At 37.7% G+C, this 15,866-nt stretch overlaps 1 protein-coding gene across 1 annotated transcript; it reads left to right on the top strand.

Moving 5' to 3' along the window:
• The first annotated feature begins 866 nt into the window (after positions 1-866).
• Positions 867-6,443, top strand: LOC140235140 (uncharacterized). Its single transcript, XM_072315177.1, has 4 exons — positions 867-980; positions 3,222-3,378; positions 4,338-4,463; positions 5,161-6,443. Exons 1-4 carry the CDS (start codon positions 912-914, stop codon positions 5,949-5,951), a joined length of 1,143 nt encoding a protein of 380 aa, XP_072171278.1. The 5' UTR covers positions 867-911; the 3' UTR covers positions 5,952-6,443.
• Positions 6,444-15,866: the final 9,423 nt, after the last annotated feature.

The following is a 15,866-nucleotide window of genomic DNA, read 5'->3' on the forward strand; positions in this document are numbered from 1 at the left end:
AGATATGTAACAATTGCTCCTACGTAAAAAGAGAAAAAGAGAAAAAAAAAACGGCACAAATTACATGATTGAACATCCAAGTACATGGACAAAGAAAAGCCTCTATTATGGCAGATCAGTTCCATTCTTAGCGGGGACATCACGGTGCTCCTCGTACAACTGAAAGCATTCATGCCGGATGCTAGTACGGCGTTTTGCCAAGAAAACTAGATGACGTTTCGTTTTTCATTACAATTGATTCATGAGTAAGATAAAGGAAGGGGAGGGGGTAGCATACAAACTTTATCCAATTTCATTTTGCTGTCGACATGACGTTAATTTTTGACCGATGAAATGATGACAAAGGTGGAGAAAACAGTCATATCATCTACGTAAATAACAACAAAACATTAAAGTCATCTGTACAGGTAACACCCTGTGCAGGGTATAAGGGCTATGAAAGAGCGTGCTATAAATAGCATGAAAGGGAATTTCACTATCTCTCTTTGTGCAACTCAGGCCCATACGCAGGGGGCGAGCGTGCGGGGAAATCCCCGCTGAAGCACCAACGCTGGATTCGCACACAACGCAGCATTATAGTTCTGCCAGTACAACAGACGTACTCGAGACGAGCACAGCACCTTTTGTTATTGCGCAGCGGGTTAGAGCTTTGGGGTGCCCTTTGTTCCGTGTTTCCGATGACAGGAAACAATAGCTCCCTTCAAAAACGGCGCAGCAGACAAGGAGTCCCACGTGCCATATAAGTACACATCCTGGCGACGAAGTCCACTAACTATTGGAACTACAGTGTAGAGAGCACGAATACTGAAAACGCGGTGTATGGCACGGTAGCTTAAGCTAGAGGAGTAGAGCTAACAATTTGACGTTCAAAATTTAAACCTTTGTCGATTACCATATTCGGGAGCGGTACGATGAGACTGATTTTCGCCATTGCAGGGGTGTATTCAATTTTACTGGTGATTGTGCATTACGCTGAGGCGGTAAGTTTCACGTCTCGTTGGCTTTCCTTGAAGTGTACCTTTCCATGCTTCCCTACTACCTTTATAATAATGTGTCGTAGAGTTTCACGGGGTACATTCCACAAAGGTGCGTAGTTGATGTAGAAAATGCCCTCGTTTATAACGTACTGGCATTTTAATCACACGCAAAGATAACCTGTGAATGCCCACTCCCACTCCAGTTGATTGCATAATACTGTTGAGACAATATACTGTAACTAAGAGGACTTGAAATTATCACTTGAAGATTGTACAAATACTACTGAGGAAATGGTGAATAAACTTGGAGTGTACATGTACCTTACTGTATTCCTACCCCTATACCCTACGTGACACATGATTAGTTGCATGTATTTGAAGGTAGATTTTCATGCATGTTGAATTCGTACATTGTATTAAAGTCATGATAAAATTCCAACCGCGACCCAAATTTTTACCTCGTTCATTTTACTCTTGGACGATCGAGGATTTCAGAAATACATCTGTACTAAAAGTGAAATGTTCGTTTTCCAGGGTCAGCAAAGTGTAAGTTTTTATTATTATTTTTCGAAATAAATTCTTACCAAAATGGCTACGCCTCGATAGCTAAAGGCAAAGGGTAAAATAAAAATTTGAAAAAGGTGATTATAATGCATGGATATGGTCCACGTAGGACTTCCAAACTACATTGCAGAGATAAATGAGATTTTGCACTGGATATCGCGGTTCGTCATCCATCTTTGTAAGATGATCTAAGTTGCGTTGTAAAGGATCGGCTGCACCTTTTTCGTACTTTTTTTTTTTCTTAGAAAACAATATACAAATTACAAATACAATGTAATTTGACAGTCTTGCACCACGCTAAAAACTACATAATGTACAGTACCATCAAAACTTTGTCCTTAATAATACTGACGTGATTTTTCGTGATTGTGAAACCCAGCCTGTCACGAGATTAACCATCTTATCTTCTTCCAAAGGTCAAGATATACCGTTAAAAGACATAGATATTCTTGACTGTGTCTCAGCATAGTACGCTTGTAGCTCCATGGTCTCAGTTATATAGACTATGTGGTAACCAGTCGATGCCTATAAGACAATGCCTGTAATTACGCAATGTACAATGATTGTACGTACTAGGCCTTACTCTGGCATCCAACTCCCATACCACCCCTATTCTTCTACCACAAACTCTTGGATTCTCAGTCTGATTTTTTTTTTTTTTCTGGTGCACTGGTCCCAGATTTGCCTGATCAAGCAACATTAGTGGATAGGAGAAAGTGAATTCATTTGTGGACTTCAAAATCAAAGAGGAAAAATGAAATTGTTTCTCATATTATAAAACGCATACAACTGCCAAAAGCATTGTGTATGGGAATTGGATTCACTCGCAGAGTGAATAATGATTATAACCTAAAGAATCGATTACGTAATATTCAGCACCGAAGACGAGCTTCTTCTAGTTGAGATAACTTGCGTGGTGTCTCTGCATGCCCACTATGTATCGTTTGTTCCTCTATAGCTCAGAAAATTACATGCATAACATTCAGATGTCTCTTTAGATAGGACTATTCAAATTTAGGAATGCTTCATACTGTCAGCAGGTGTATGCTCACCTGTTCCACGTTAATCATTTTCCCCTATCAGCCTATTATTCGTGTTATTTGTTGTTCCTTGACTTTTAAGTTAAAATCTAACTTGCGGTACAATTATAATACATCACTCTTTATCCTGGTCATGTATTATTCTCTATAAAAAGAAAGCAATAAACAAACAAGCAAACAGACAAACGAACCTACACACACACACGCAAGCAAAGTACATGTAACTCCTTGGTGTGTTTTTTTTTTAAGATTCTTATTTCTTTACAGGAGTGCGCTACACTTTAGAATAGACAATAACAGTTTACACCGGAATACAAACACTGCGAGTTTAGATGCACGTTAACGAGATCTATTAAAAGACACGGTTTCCCCTGGGAAAACAGGACTCTCAAGTGTTGTTGAAAAGCTAAATCTGTATTGTTTAGGCGTGCCAATACAAGCTGTCCTTTCCGTCTACATACACGAAAGTCATGTACGGTATGTTTTAAGGTCATCGTTTCATTTCCAACGTTTAAGGAGATAAGTGTTATTTGAAATTACTACCGGATTTTGAAAACGCCCTGATCATAATGAAAAAGTAGCTACGCAGCAAATCGAGTACTAACGTTTGTTTTTGTTTATTTGTTTGTTAATCCCACAGGTGAGAACATCATGTCCGCTTGGTCACTACGCCACCCTGAACGCCAATGGCAACGAAGTGGTGGCATGCCATCGGTGTCGGAGTTGCCCGCCAGGCCTCGGTGTCGTGCGAAATTGTACGGCGACAGAGAACACCGTGTGCGAGGTGTGCGATATAGGTAAGGGCTGTTTGCGGCAGTGTTAAGAGAAACTTTTCCAGTGTTTCCCCCTCTCTGCCAAGTACAAACCAGACATACAAGTATACAAGTCGGCATTGAATAACTATACATCATAGGCGATGATACACTGCACAAAATAACGCGATCGATGACGATCATCGCGGCAGCCGTTATCACGTTTAAATAGTTTGACGTGTAGCACCAAATACCGCGCGATATACAGTGTACTGTCACACGATCGCGATCCGAATCCTACAATGGAGTACTTTGCTTGTAATTTGTTTGTTTATTTGTTTGTTTCACTCGAACGTGATATTTCAATCGATTTTTGGCAGTTAACCTCCTCTCATCGAAATGACATAATATTGATAATGCCTCAACTGAATCATGCTTTGTCAATTTTAATGCACAGCATTCCCACGTGACTGTAAAGTTTTTCTTCAATGTACAAACAAACAAGAGAGATAAGCTAGTGTACAAGGACGTGTCGTTTTGTATGACGGATGCCAGGTATGACAAATTAGAGGAACGTACGTGTATTTAATAGTTCCCAAATAATGCGTTCCGGATTAACACACTTATAGTATATAACGCAGTCTAGCACCAACTCTTTATCGCATCAATTCTGCGATCAGATAGCGTGATCCGAAATGTCGTGTCATTTTGGGGGGAAAAGTACAAAAGGGCACCGTCTCGAGGTGGTCTAAGAACACGAAATATCATCACTTGAATTTTTACCCGTAATAGAAATGAAAGACCTATAAGCTTAACATTACACCTATCTTACACGCAAATGGCCGACATCAACACCGACAACGACAATTTACACGCCATGGCAACACTGATGAATATACAAATTACACTCTACACTATGACAATTAACGCTTTTGCATTGTGTAATGTACCATCAACACGGAATATATTCCTACAATCTGTCTCGTCTCCTATCTCACATCCAGGCACGTTCTCTTTCACTGGAAGCCGTGTGGAGTCATGCAAACCCTGCCGCCAGTGCCCCACCGAGGATACCCTTGAAGAGTGCAACCCGACATCGGACACCAGATGCAAGAAACAGTGTGAACACGGTGAGAAATTCAGCAAAAGTTTTAAGAGATTCTTGACCATTTGCAGACGATTATTACTGAATGGAAAGTCTGTAACTGAGTTAAAACATGGGCAGTTTGAAAAAAGAAAAGAAAGAAAAAATATACCATGCAATTTCCGCCATGCATGGGGAAGGATTTAATTCAGTGATGCATTGAGAAAAATTATGTTTTACCTTAATAATCAAGGACAGAGAAGAAAGCTGTCTAACCTCAAATATTCGTATTGACTCACTGATATGTCACACTTGCTGAACACAAAATTGAATAGGCCTGCACGTCAGTGGTAACAACATTATCCTAACATAGTGTAATATTCGAAAAGAGCGTGGATACTTTTCCATACCAGTATAATCACGTTTACGTGGTGAGATTGATATCCTTTGTTTTCTTAACACTAACATTTGGAAATTATCGAAAGGTCAACAAAGGTCGAAAGCGCGCTATGCTATATAGGTAGGGACATACGCTGTTAAAGTACTGTTAAAGTACACCCGAGGAGAGCCCAGAATCTTTCCCTTTTCTAGCTCAGTAAGGTTTGTTCCTTGTCGAGCCATTGAACATTGATTTGTGACCAAAATGTGACACATGTATGACTGAATGTAGCTATATGTTGAACATAAAGCTCTGGTTTTTTTATTTTCATGAATATGACGTCATTTTTCTTTTATCTTCCCAGGTTTCTACTACGATCCAGAGACGGACAAGTGTACGCAATGCTCCTACTGCTTCCCAGACAACATAAATGCACAGACCGTCCGCGTGGAAGACTGTCTAAAACAATCTCTTCCCACCGACTACCAGTGCTCACCCCTCCCGTCCTCGCAGGCTTCCAACTCGTGGTCGCCGCCAGCCATGGTAGCCGTCAACGATCGCCACCTGATGCGTCAACTACCTCACCGAGGCAGGCGTCCGCATTTGCAAGTTGAGTTGGGAAACCGGGACCGTGGGCAGATGGCCAGTAATCGCGAGAACAGGCGCGATGGACCACGCCGTGGCAGAGTGGACGACGATATCGTCAATGAACTCGGTCACGATGTTGGACCGACGAAATCTTTATCCACTGCCACGACGTCTTTCACAATACGTGAGGTCTTTCATTCCTCTCCTGCGTCTTTATTTCCGGAAGGAGGCATATCGATTGATGATGGAGAACATCCAAAAACAGTGGAGCGTCCGAAAACAGGGGAGCAACAAAGTCAGCTCCTCTACGGCATCTTTACGCCTGCGCAGTTGAAATGGATGATAGCTATCATTGCTGTCGTGTCGGGTCTGGTTTCTTTCTTGGTAACAACTTTTGTCTGCTGCTGCCTGATGAAAAGGGGAAAATTTGTTGGCCCCAAGGTGAACAGCGTAAAGACACAAAAACCAGCGAAAGCTTGGCATTACCAAGACTTGATGCCAAACGCCACTGAAGAAATCAGCCTTGTTGAAACACCACAGCAAAAAAGAAAAGTCACCTGTGTATGATATACTGTCTAGTACATTTTAGTAATAATTGTGAGTATCCGGAAACAGGCAGTCATGGTTATGGACTAAGCCTGTTTTGGCAGAAGACTGGCATCATAAGTACAGCTATGGACGTTTCTTGATTCCTCTTCGAATGAACTTTGTGCAAACATAGGGCGTCAATGAACACACTGCAACCTTGTGTCTTAAGGAGTTATGATCAGTCGTAACTTCGTCCTCTATGTAAATGAGGTCCTAGGAAGATCTTTAGATGGCAGGAATTGTAAATTTAGCCATGGGATGTTCCCTGATGTTTTCAACTGAAACGCTTCACCAACCATTGCAAAACAATAAGGCTACAGCTTCAAGTACACGTATTGCTACTCACCGCTGCCACTTTCAGGATGGAGAAAAACAGATAACCGTCTACGATACAACAACTGTTGCTACAACTACAACAATGATTACCACCAACGGTAACACCGATCAACACAACAGAACTGCTATAACTTTACTTCTAAATTGTTCAACCACTTTAATCATTGGTGACACAGATACATACATTGTATTTGTATTATTTTTTTTTTATTATTATAACAGTTGTTGCGGCTATTGTGATATCTGCAACTGCTATTTCATTTTTTTTTTCTATGGCTTGTATATGAGTGTTTAAATTATGATGTATGGAATGTAAATATTGAGACTTGAATGTTGATTTTAATGATTTGTTTGTTGCCAGATGTTTGTTAATGTTTTAAGGGGACATCATGATATTACACATTCGTGTGAGATTAAGGATATGTTAAAAGTACAAATTGTGTTATTTTAATGTGTAATTCACATGTGAATATACCGCCAAAGAAGTGCCTGATGTAATACATTTTCCAGTACTATTTCGAATGTTTTCCTAAGCAAATTGGCCACACAAAACGAATATGTAAACCTTACGACTGAAAAAGAACACTTGAACAATTCAATATGGAGGACGTATATGCTTCAGCACCAAACATTTGAGGTGATATATTCAAACTTACAGTTGATACTTATATGTACGCATGACCTACACTATAATATGGCTGGATTTGCTCTCCGAGTAAATTTTACGAGAATCAACTTCTCGCTTCAAAGTATTTCCAAATTTCCAATTTTCAGATCAAGCTCCAATAAATCGATGATTCACTGACCTGTTGAGAGGATCTACTTATGTCTTCCACATGTACACATGAAAAATGAAAATGCCGTCCACCCCTTTGACATAACCTTAAACATTCACGTGTCACTTAATAAAGCCTATTGTTTCCTTCAGTTAATTTGATTACCTATCCATGCCATTTGACATTTCCAAACACTCGGTCATTTTTAGTGTAACCTTACAAAATACGATCAACTAGCATGAGTGGATATAATTGTGTTTTATTCTTCCCGTCATATATTTTATATCTTTCATAACGTACATTTGTTTATTGTAAAGACGTATGGCAAAAGCTTGTGACCGCTCATCAAATGGACTGATAACTAAAAGAGTCTGCAAGAACAAGATTGGCACTCAAGGGAATCTATGTAACGAAATTGATGTCAAAGTAACTGACGCGAGAAAAAGGAAAAGAAAAAGCGGGAAAGGAAAAGTAATATCAAAAGTAATAGACAGATGTTGTGAAGGCGGGTGTATAGTGAAAGTGGGTGTCGATTGCATATGTGATATGAAAAGTAGTTTCAGTCTTTGTTACGTGACACATTCTAATGACAATGACAATGAATTCTCGATGACGTGTCAATCCTGACAGCAGACTACCAAAAATGGGAAAATATTTTGTGCATGCATCAAAAGGAGAAATCGTTTCCCTTCACATGTGTAATGGATTAAGACCCATTGGTCGGTTATTTTCTTTCAGTTGTCTGGTCTTGACAGTGACACGGGATAAAGGCAAACTATTACCCTCCCGGTTTTCTTTTAATGTTTAATCTTTTCATGTATTTGCGAGTTGGGCACAAACGCTGTTTTCAAATTCTCATTGACGTTAAATGATCGTATCCTCACGACATAGATTTAATATACCTCCTTTTCAGGTTAGAAAAATCAACTTCCTACGATCCCTAAGACGTATAAGCTTATTTAACACCGAAAGTGTGCACGATAATATCTAATCATAAAATTATTTCTTTCTGTTAATGTAAGCTACTCTATAAAATCGTGTTTACTTCAGTCATTCAGTTTACCGAAACTAGAGCAATAGAATTATTTCTTGTGTCTTTCAGGAAGTATTTTTGTAAGCGCTGTACTATTTGAAATCTTGCCAATTTTTGATCGATTGGGAATGAGTATGGTATGACTAATTCCTAGCAACCATTCATAAACTTGACAACTGATCCAATCAAATTCAATGCTATTTTGTAATGATTTCGCGAACGTATTGATATGTGTGTGTGTATGTTCGTGTGTGTATGTATGTGTGTTCATTATTCCTACAAATACGGGGAAGACACAATGGACTAGTACGTTAAAAATATTGCAGGATTTTATCTCTTTGAAGTCTAAAGTCTATCGCGTGTGAGAAAAATATATGTGAAGTCGAATGGGTGATAACCGCATGATCATTAAGGAAATGTAGGCGTCGTGATCTGCAAACACATGATCAACAAATGTTATCTTGACTTTTTTTAAGCACAGTTTTACTTTCAAAATCTACGCTTCGTGTTTTTTGTAGTGCTTAGAAAATAGCAATAAAAACAAACACATCAAATCTTAAAAGCTACCATACTCTGATGCAACCTCTTAGTATGCCATGGAATTGAAAACAAGTAGGCTACCTCATGAAACTGACAACGTCTGAAGTAGTGGTCAAGGGTCAACCACAAACGGGGCAACGCCCACAAGTTGATTGTCCTCTCCAAGGCACACACACAAAACACACACACACACAAACACACACACAACAACAGCAAAAAAAAAAAAAAAAACCCAAAAAAAAAAACCAAAAACAACCATTCTTTGTGAACATCATTGGCCTTGGAGGCCTTAACGTACGTGCCATTCAGCGCGATTTTCATAATAAGAAAGATCACAGGCTTCATAAATATGGAAAAACATCTCGTTTTTCTTTCTTGCGACAACGTTTAGGGAAGTTTCCCTACAAGCATTTCGACATTGCTTAATGTCGGGTAATTTTGAATTAACCTGCGCACCTTATTTTTCTTTTTTGTTGTTCATTAGCCTAAGGCTTCAATGATTTGAGAAAATAAAAACAGAAATGATTCGTTGGAATAATCACTTAAAATGAGAAATATGTTGGTACATTAATCTATTGATATGTCACGACACCTTAATCCATCGGCTTCATATCAGATTTGGTTTTTGTGGCACAGCACTTCAGTGGCTTGAATCTTATACATCGCTAATCGCTCTCAGTCTGTCGTCATCAAAGGGCAGACGTCGGCCAGCTGCTTGCTTCGACATGGAGTTCCACAGGGCTCAGTGTTGGGGCCACTTCTGTTCACTATGCATTCATCACCAGTGGAAGATTTGATAACTTACTTTGGTTTTGGTCATGCAATCTATGCAGATGATACTCAACTCTATGCGACAGGAAAACAGGGCGATTGGCCAATGATTTTTCCAAAACTAAAGGAATGTTTACGTGCTATAGCTGATTGGTCTTTAGTAAACAGCCTCTCAATCAATGAAGGAAGAACTGAATTACTTCATATATGTTCACGTTTTAGGACAAGGAGTTTGCTTCCTCAGATAACTTTCAATAAGTTTATTCTTCGTCTTATACTAGATGTGCACGTAATCTAGGGGTTCTTTTTGACGATCAATTGACTTTGACTGATCATTGTTTAACAGTATACACTATGTCATACAGCGTCATTTGGACTATAGAGAATTGGTTCAATTACACGTTATCTTGATCAAAATGCGACTGAACGGCTTATACATGCTTTTGTAATGAGTAGAATTGATAATTGTAATGAATTGTGATATGGTTTGTCAGATTCAATGTTAGGTAGACTGCAGCGAATTCAAAATTCAGCTGCAAGACTGGTTACCCGAACTCACACATATCACTCTATTTCTTCAATATTACACACCTTGCACCGTTTGCCAGTCAAAGATAGGTTAGTTTATAAGCTACTTATAATTGCATATAAATGTCAACATCAGTTAGCTCCTCATTATTTGCAACAGCTCCTCCAGGAATGTCAACCTTCCAAACAACTTTGCTCAAGCACCAAACAATTGTTAAAGTCATTTAATGTATCAACTACGTCATATGGTCAACGATCTTTTCAATATTCAATAACTCAATTTTGGATTCAGCTTCCTAATGATATCAGAGAATGTTCATCATTAGATCAGTTAAAGTCTTTATTGAAGTCTCATTTGTTTATAAAGTAACTGTCATTGTTCTGTAAATTTATATATATACATATATATATATATATATATATATATATATATATATATATATATATATAGTATACATGGATAACTGTTATTGAACATTGATAACATTGTGTGATGTGAACTGAGGGCCCATACGACGTACTGTTATAGACACTTTTTACGGGGTGCTCTTTTTCAACAAGCGTTCATCTTCACCAGACGTGGCAAGTCTGACGTGTAAGATCTACAGTATATGAATTTACAGTCACATTGTGCACAACCTTGAGAGAGAAGACAAATCGGCGCTGATTGTCATTGGTCTGACTTGATAAAACTCCCCACAGTACAAAAAAAAAAAAAAAAAAGATGATCATCCGATACCTGCAGGTAGGACGTCTTATCGAGGACTTTGCTCTCTCGGGCTTTTGTAAGTATTGAAAGGAGATCAATATATTCATTGTGAAGAGCCGAAAGGTCCTGCTATAACCTCGTGATGTCCTCAGGTCTGAATTTCTTAACGAAGAGATCAAAGTCCGAGCTGAGGTACTAATTCGTTGATCATAAACACAAGTGTTTGCCATTGTTAGATCCTTAGATACATGCTTATCACCGTCAGTTATCTGTCGATAAGAAACGACAGAAAAAAAAAAAATCAGTACCGTTATGATCGCAAAGAGCATGATCATTATGATTGTCTACTACAAATAAGAACATTAATAAATTCAATCATAAAAGGAAACAGATAACAATGGAAACATGTTGATACTTGCGCAACAAATGATATACTTTTTAGAGATATTAAGTGAGTCGTGGAACTTCAAGAACGGAAACATACTAATTTTTTTTTTTTTTTTTTTTAAAGCTGCTATAATAGTAGGTAGGATTTGTATTTTTTGCCTACTCAACAATGCTCAATACAATTTTAATGAGAGATTCAGAAGTAGTATGCACATGTTATGCAAAATAGGTAATGTTTGGCAACGCAGCCATTTAATTTCTTTGAACGTTGAACGGTGAGTCGTCCATTTTGTGTGTGTGTGTATATGTGAAAAGGATATATCTACATTGGTTCAGCGATTGAAAAAAAAAAAAAACAACAACAACGTACATAATCAGCCCGCAAGGAGAAGAAGAGGGCTGATATACCGCGCGCAAGGAAAAAAGAAAGAAAGAAAGAAAGAATAATGATTAAAGTAATTATAATGATTGATCGTTTACAATTTAATAGGATGCTATCAATTTGAACCAGTGCCAAAACCAAGACAGTATTTCCTACTCCTTACTTTTTAATGACTTTTTTTTTATTCCTTTTATATAATATGAGAAATAGGGAAGTAATCACTGCCAACAAATTATTTGCTAAATGGTGTCAACGTGGGAAACAGGTGTGGGCGTTGTTTATTGAACGCCCGTTGAAAAGGCATTCTCGCGGAGGTTTTTTTTTTTTTTTTTTTTTGCTTATTATTATTTCTTTCAATCATCCTGTTTTATCAGCTAAAAGTTATCAAAATATATTTTACACCTATCTCAATTTTCGTTTGAAGCTAATTCCGCAGTATACTATAATATTCCTGTGTGTTTGGGATGTTTAAGAGTGATAGAAAATTGTCAAATAAATGATTAAGGATTACTTAGTACGCCCTTCTGTTCATGTAGTTCATAACAAGTGGTCTTCTGGTTGCGATCTTGTGTTTTCCTTTTGACACCATGAATGCAGTATTTTCAATTTCATGGGGAATTACATTTCCATAGTTAGTTTCCTTTGTGATACATGACACAATGTGAAAACCGAGGTCTTTATTTTGTTTCCATTTTTTTTTTTTTAATCACAGTATGGATAGTACCTCACATCGCCTGGAATTGAGTTTTTTTTTTTTCATCATCTGCCTTTGAAGTAAAAAACAAACAAACCAACAAACAAACAAACAAACAATGTATTTGCGTGCCCTCACACAAACTAGCTATAGGTAGTTTGTGTGTTCAGGTTTGTTAATTTTTGCGTAATCTGCCTTTGCTCCGCAACATGTGCAAACATTAGAAAATCGTTCATTCACGTGGGAAACACAACAAAAGCCAATGCTTGTGCATGATGGAAACAAAACTCCCGAAAATATGTAATGTTAATATCAATTTGATTGTAATTGTTGCAGCTCATTTTATTGATAATGTGCCCGTCTCTCCCTTCCATCTTTTTTTTCTCTCTCTCCCTCTATTGCCTCTTCTATTTAGATGCAGTCTGAGACTGTTTGCTTTTGCTTGTTCATTTCCATCCGAGAAGATGGCTGGATAGCCCATATTCAGCTATGCTAAGCTGGTCTTCCATGGGGTCCAGTTGGATGTGAGGTGGGACCACTTCACCGGGTTAAACACCCTGCTCTTTGCGATGAATGAATGAAGCGGGATCTTTTACGTGCATGAGCTTTGACTCTCTCATACACGGGACCTCCATTTTATGTCCTATCCGAGGGACAGAGTGTTTTGCCTCTTGCTAGAGGGGACGGTATGTTTACACACAACATTGCTCAGTCCAGACTCGGGTTCGAACCCGGGCCGCGTGATCGTGAGGCAGACGCGCTGCCGACTGAGCCAACTCACCAACTCACCGTGAGTAGTGTTTTGCCTCGTTTCACTGCGGTACATTTTGTAAATAGAGACGCATGTTGTTTATAAACTTTTCTGAATTTGTAGGTTGAGTTTTCAGAACACATTAGGGAGTCCACATTAATAATGATGATAATAATGATAATGATAATAATAATAATGATAATAATAATAATAATGATAATAATAATAATAATAATAACAATGATAATTATTGTTGTTATTATTGTTATTATTATTATTGTTGTTGTTGTTGTTGCTGTTGTTATTATTATTGTTGTTATTGTTATTACTATTATTATTTTCATTATTGTCATTATCATCATCATAATGTCTTAGTTATCTGCAGGGTACAGCCTCTTCAGTGTTGCCACTCCTCATTACCCAAGCGTTGCCAGGTAATCATTTGCACACACTTGTGTCGAGAGGGAACATTTTGTCCAAGGACGTAAGCACTAGGCGGGAATCGAGTCTTATCCACTATGTCACCAGTCCCTTCCTCCTTCCTCTCTGCCTATCATCTCGTTTACTTATTCTTCTTTTTTTTTCATTCACTCTCTCTTACCTCACTCTTCGTTGCTGAATAAGTCACTACACATCAGCCTGTTTTACTCAGTATTCTTTCAATCACTAGGACTTGCATGGAATAAACAATTTCACCAGAATTTTAGTGTGGTAATTTCTAAAGGGTAAGGCAGACCGTATTCTCCAGACCCAACAAAAAAAAAAAAAAAAAAATGTGTGTGTACGTGCGTGTGTATGCGTAAGTGTGTGTGTGTGTGTGTATGTGTGTGTGTGTCTGTGTGTGTATGTGTGGATGTGTATGTGTATGTGTATGTGTATGTGTATGTGTATGTGTATACATGTGAAAGCGTATACTTCATGTAACCATCCGATTCGATTGAATGAAAACTGTATACTTTCAATGATTAGCTTGTACGGTACATGTATCATTGTACTGTGTTATAAAGTCATATATAATTAATGTATTGTAGTAATGTAACGTAAGTGAGGGGACTGCAATCTACAAGTTCGCTTTTTAGCAGCCCCTCAATTTTCATTTCCATGAAGTTCTTTTAAGAACCAATGTGTATCATTATGTTCCAATATATGTAATCATGTCAAAGTGTATTACCTGTGTTTGATTGGAAATGAAAATATAAAAAAAAAAACATGCATGTGAACATGCATGTGTGAAATGAAATGAAATGAAAGAAAGTATTTCCAAACGGTTCAAACAGTAAGCCATATCTCATCAATGTATTCTATGAGTCATGAGATTTATTCCATTCACACATTATACAGAACTTTTCTATATACAGATACAAAATTATCATGTTCAACAATCGCATTATGATTTAATCTTAAAATTGTGATGGTCATCAATACCACAAACACAAAAACGAACTGATGATCAAAATAGAATTAGTGACGACATTGATTTTAATCCATCATAACTTTCACATATTAAGGTTATCTTGAGTTACAAATCCTAAATTCATCAGCTGTCACATTATGTACACATTAATCAATTTGAAATGACATAACATTTTTCACATTGTAAGTTGTAGTTCTAAAACTGTTACAAAAGGGGCAAATGCCTTTGTGGTGTAGGACAGGTCAAAGAGACTCCAAAAGTATAACTATTCTGTGTTCATAGGAAATTTATATGCATTGTTAGCAATGATATAATATGTACATAGTAAGATTAAGTGAGCATTATCTGTTAGATTCTGTAAAATACATGTATTTTGTTTTGTGCCAATCAAGTAATAAAAAGTAACACTTAAAGGATTTTACCGTGCGTTCTGAGCGTTTCGTTAATCATCATTACTCTGCGTGTATTACTTGTTAACGTATAATGTTTGTAGCAATTCTTCCTTATAAAACATAAAAATGCTGAATATATTTCCTTGACTGCATTTCTTAATAGCTTCGACCTCTAATCTTCCTCATTGCATTATAACTTTCTAAAAGATATAATATATACACCTATATAATCTCTGTGCAGACTTCTTATATGTCCCAGCAGTCACGACCCGTACTCTTTAATAATACACATTTTACCCGACGAATACGCCTAAGTATTGAATAGCAATCGTTTAATGAGCCAAAGACAGCCGGCGACTATCGTTCAACTGAAATACTGCAGAATTCTCTTTCCATTAGACGTGATAGACATGAATTTGTTTCATCAATACAGTTTCATAGAAATGTGTCTCGTACTCATCTACGGCAACTTACCAGAATTTATTATGGGAACAACAAAAAGAGAAAATGCGAAATCGCATTCGGTCAAAATAGAAAGAAAAAGTTGAACTTACGTGGTTCGTGAGAAACTTATAAGAATGTGTTTTACGGGAGGTGATAATGGACATTGATATCTGCATCGGTTTCATAAGATTTTGAAATCTTAGTATTTCCCTTTCGTTCCTTTGCTATGCTGAATGTCATTGAGAAGTGATGGACACTTGATTTGTTATCTCTCCATGACTGTTCACCGTGAGTTTACACATTAATTTCATGCTTAGCGAACGCACTGGCAATGTATAGAATTGCATTGGATAAGATACAACTATTATAACTATTGACGAGTAGAACGCGTATGATGCGTTTGGTTGTGTGTTTGCTTTTATTGTCTGTGTGGGATACGACGTCACTCGAGCTCAAGCTGCAAGGTTCTTGCATGCTCTGTTGCAAGACACATCTAACGAAAGAGGGCGTAGTGCGTTGCTCATCGAGTTCAGAATTGACCACATGGTCACAACTCCGTGTGCAGTAATCGCGCAAATGGTGTGTACAATAGACATAAGAAAACAGTGACCAGACACCATTTTTACCAGTCACTTATGATACAGACTTGTTCATTTATAGTCCAAAAGGAAAACAGATCTATGCTTATGTAGTCCATCATGACAATAACAATGTACATCCGAGGTATTATAGTTGGC

Source organism: Diadema setosum, chromosome 11, assembly GCF_964275005.1.
Source record: "Diadema setosum chromosome 11, eeDiaSeto1, whole genome shotgun sequence".
Classification (NCBI taxonomy): Eukaryota; Metazoa; Echinodermata; class Echinoidea; order Diadematoida; family Diadematidae; genus Diadema; species Diadema setosum.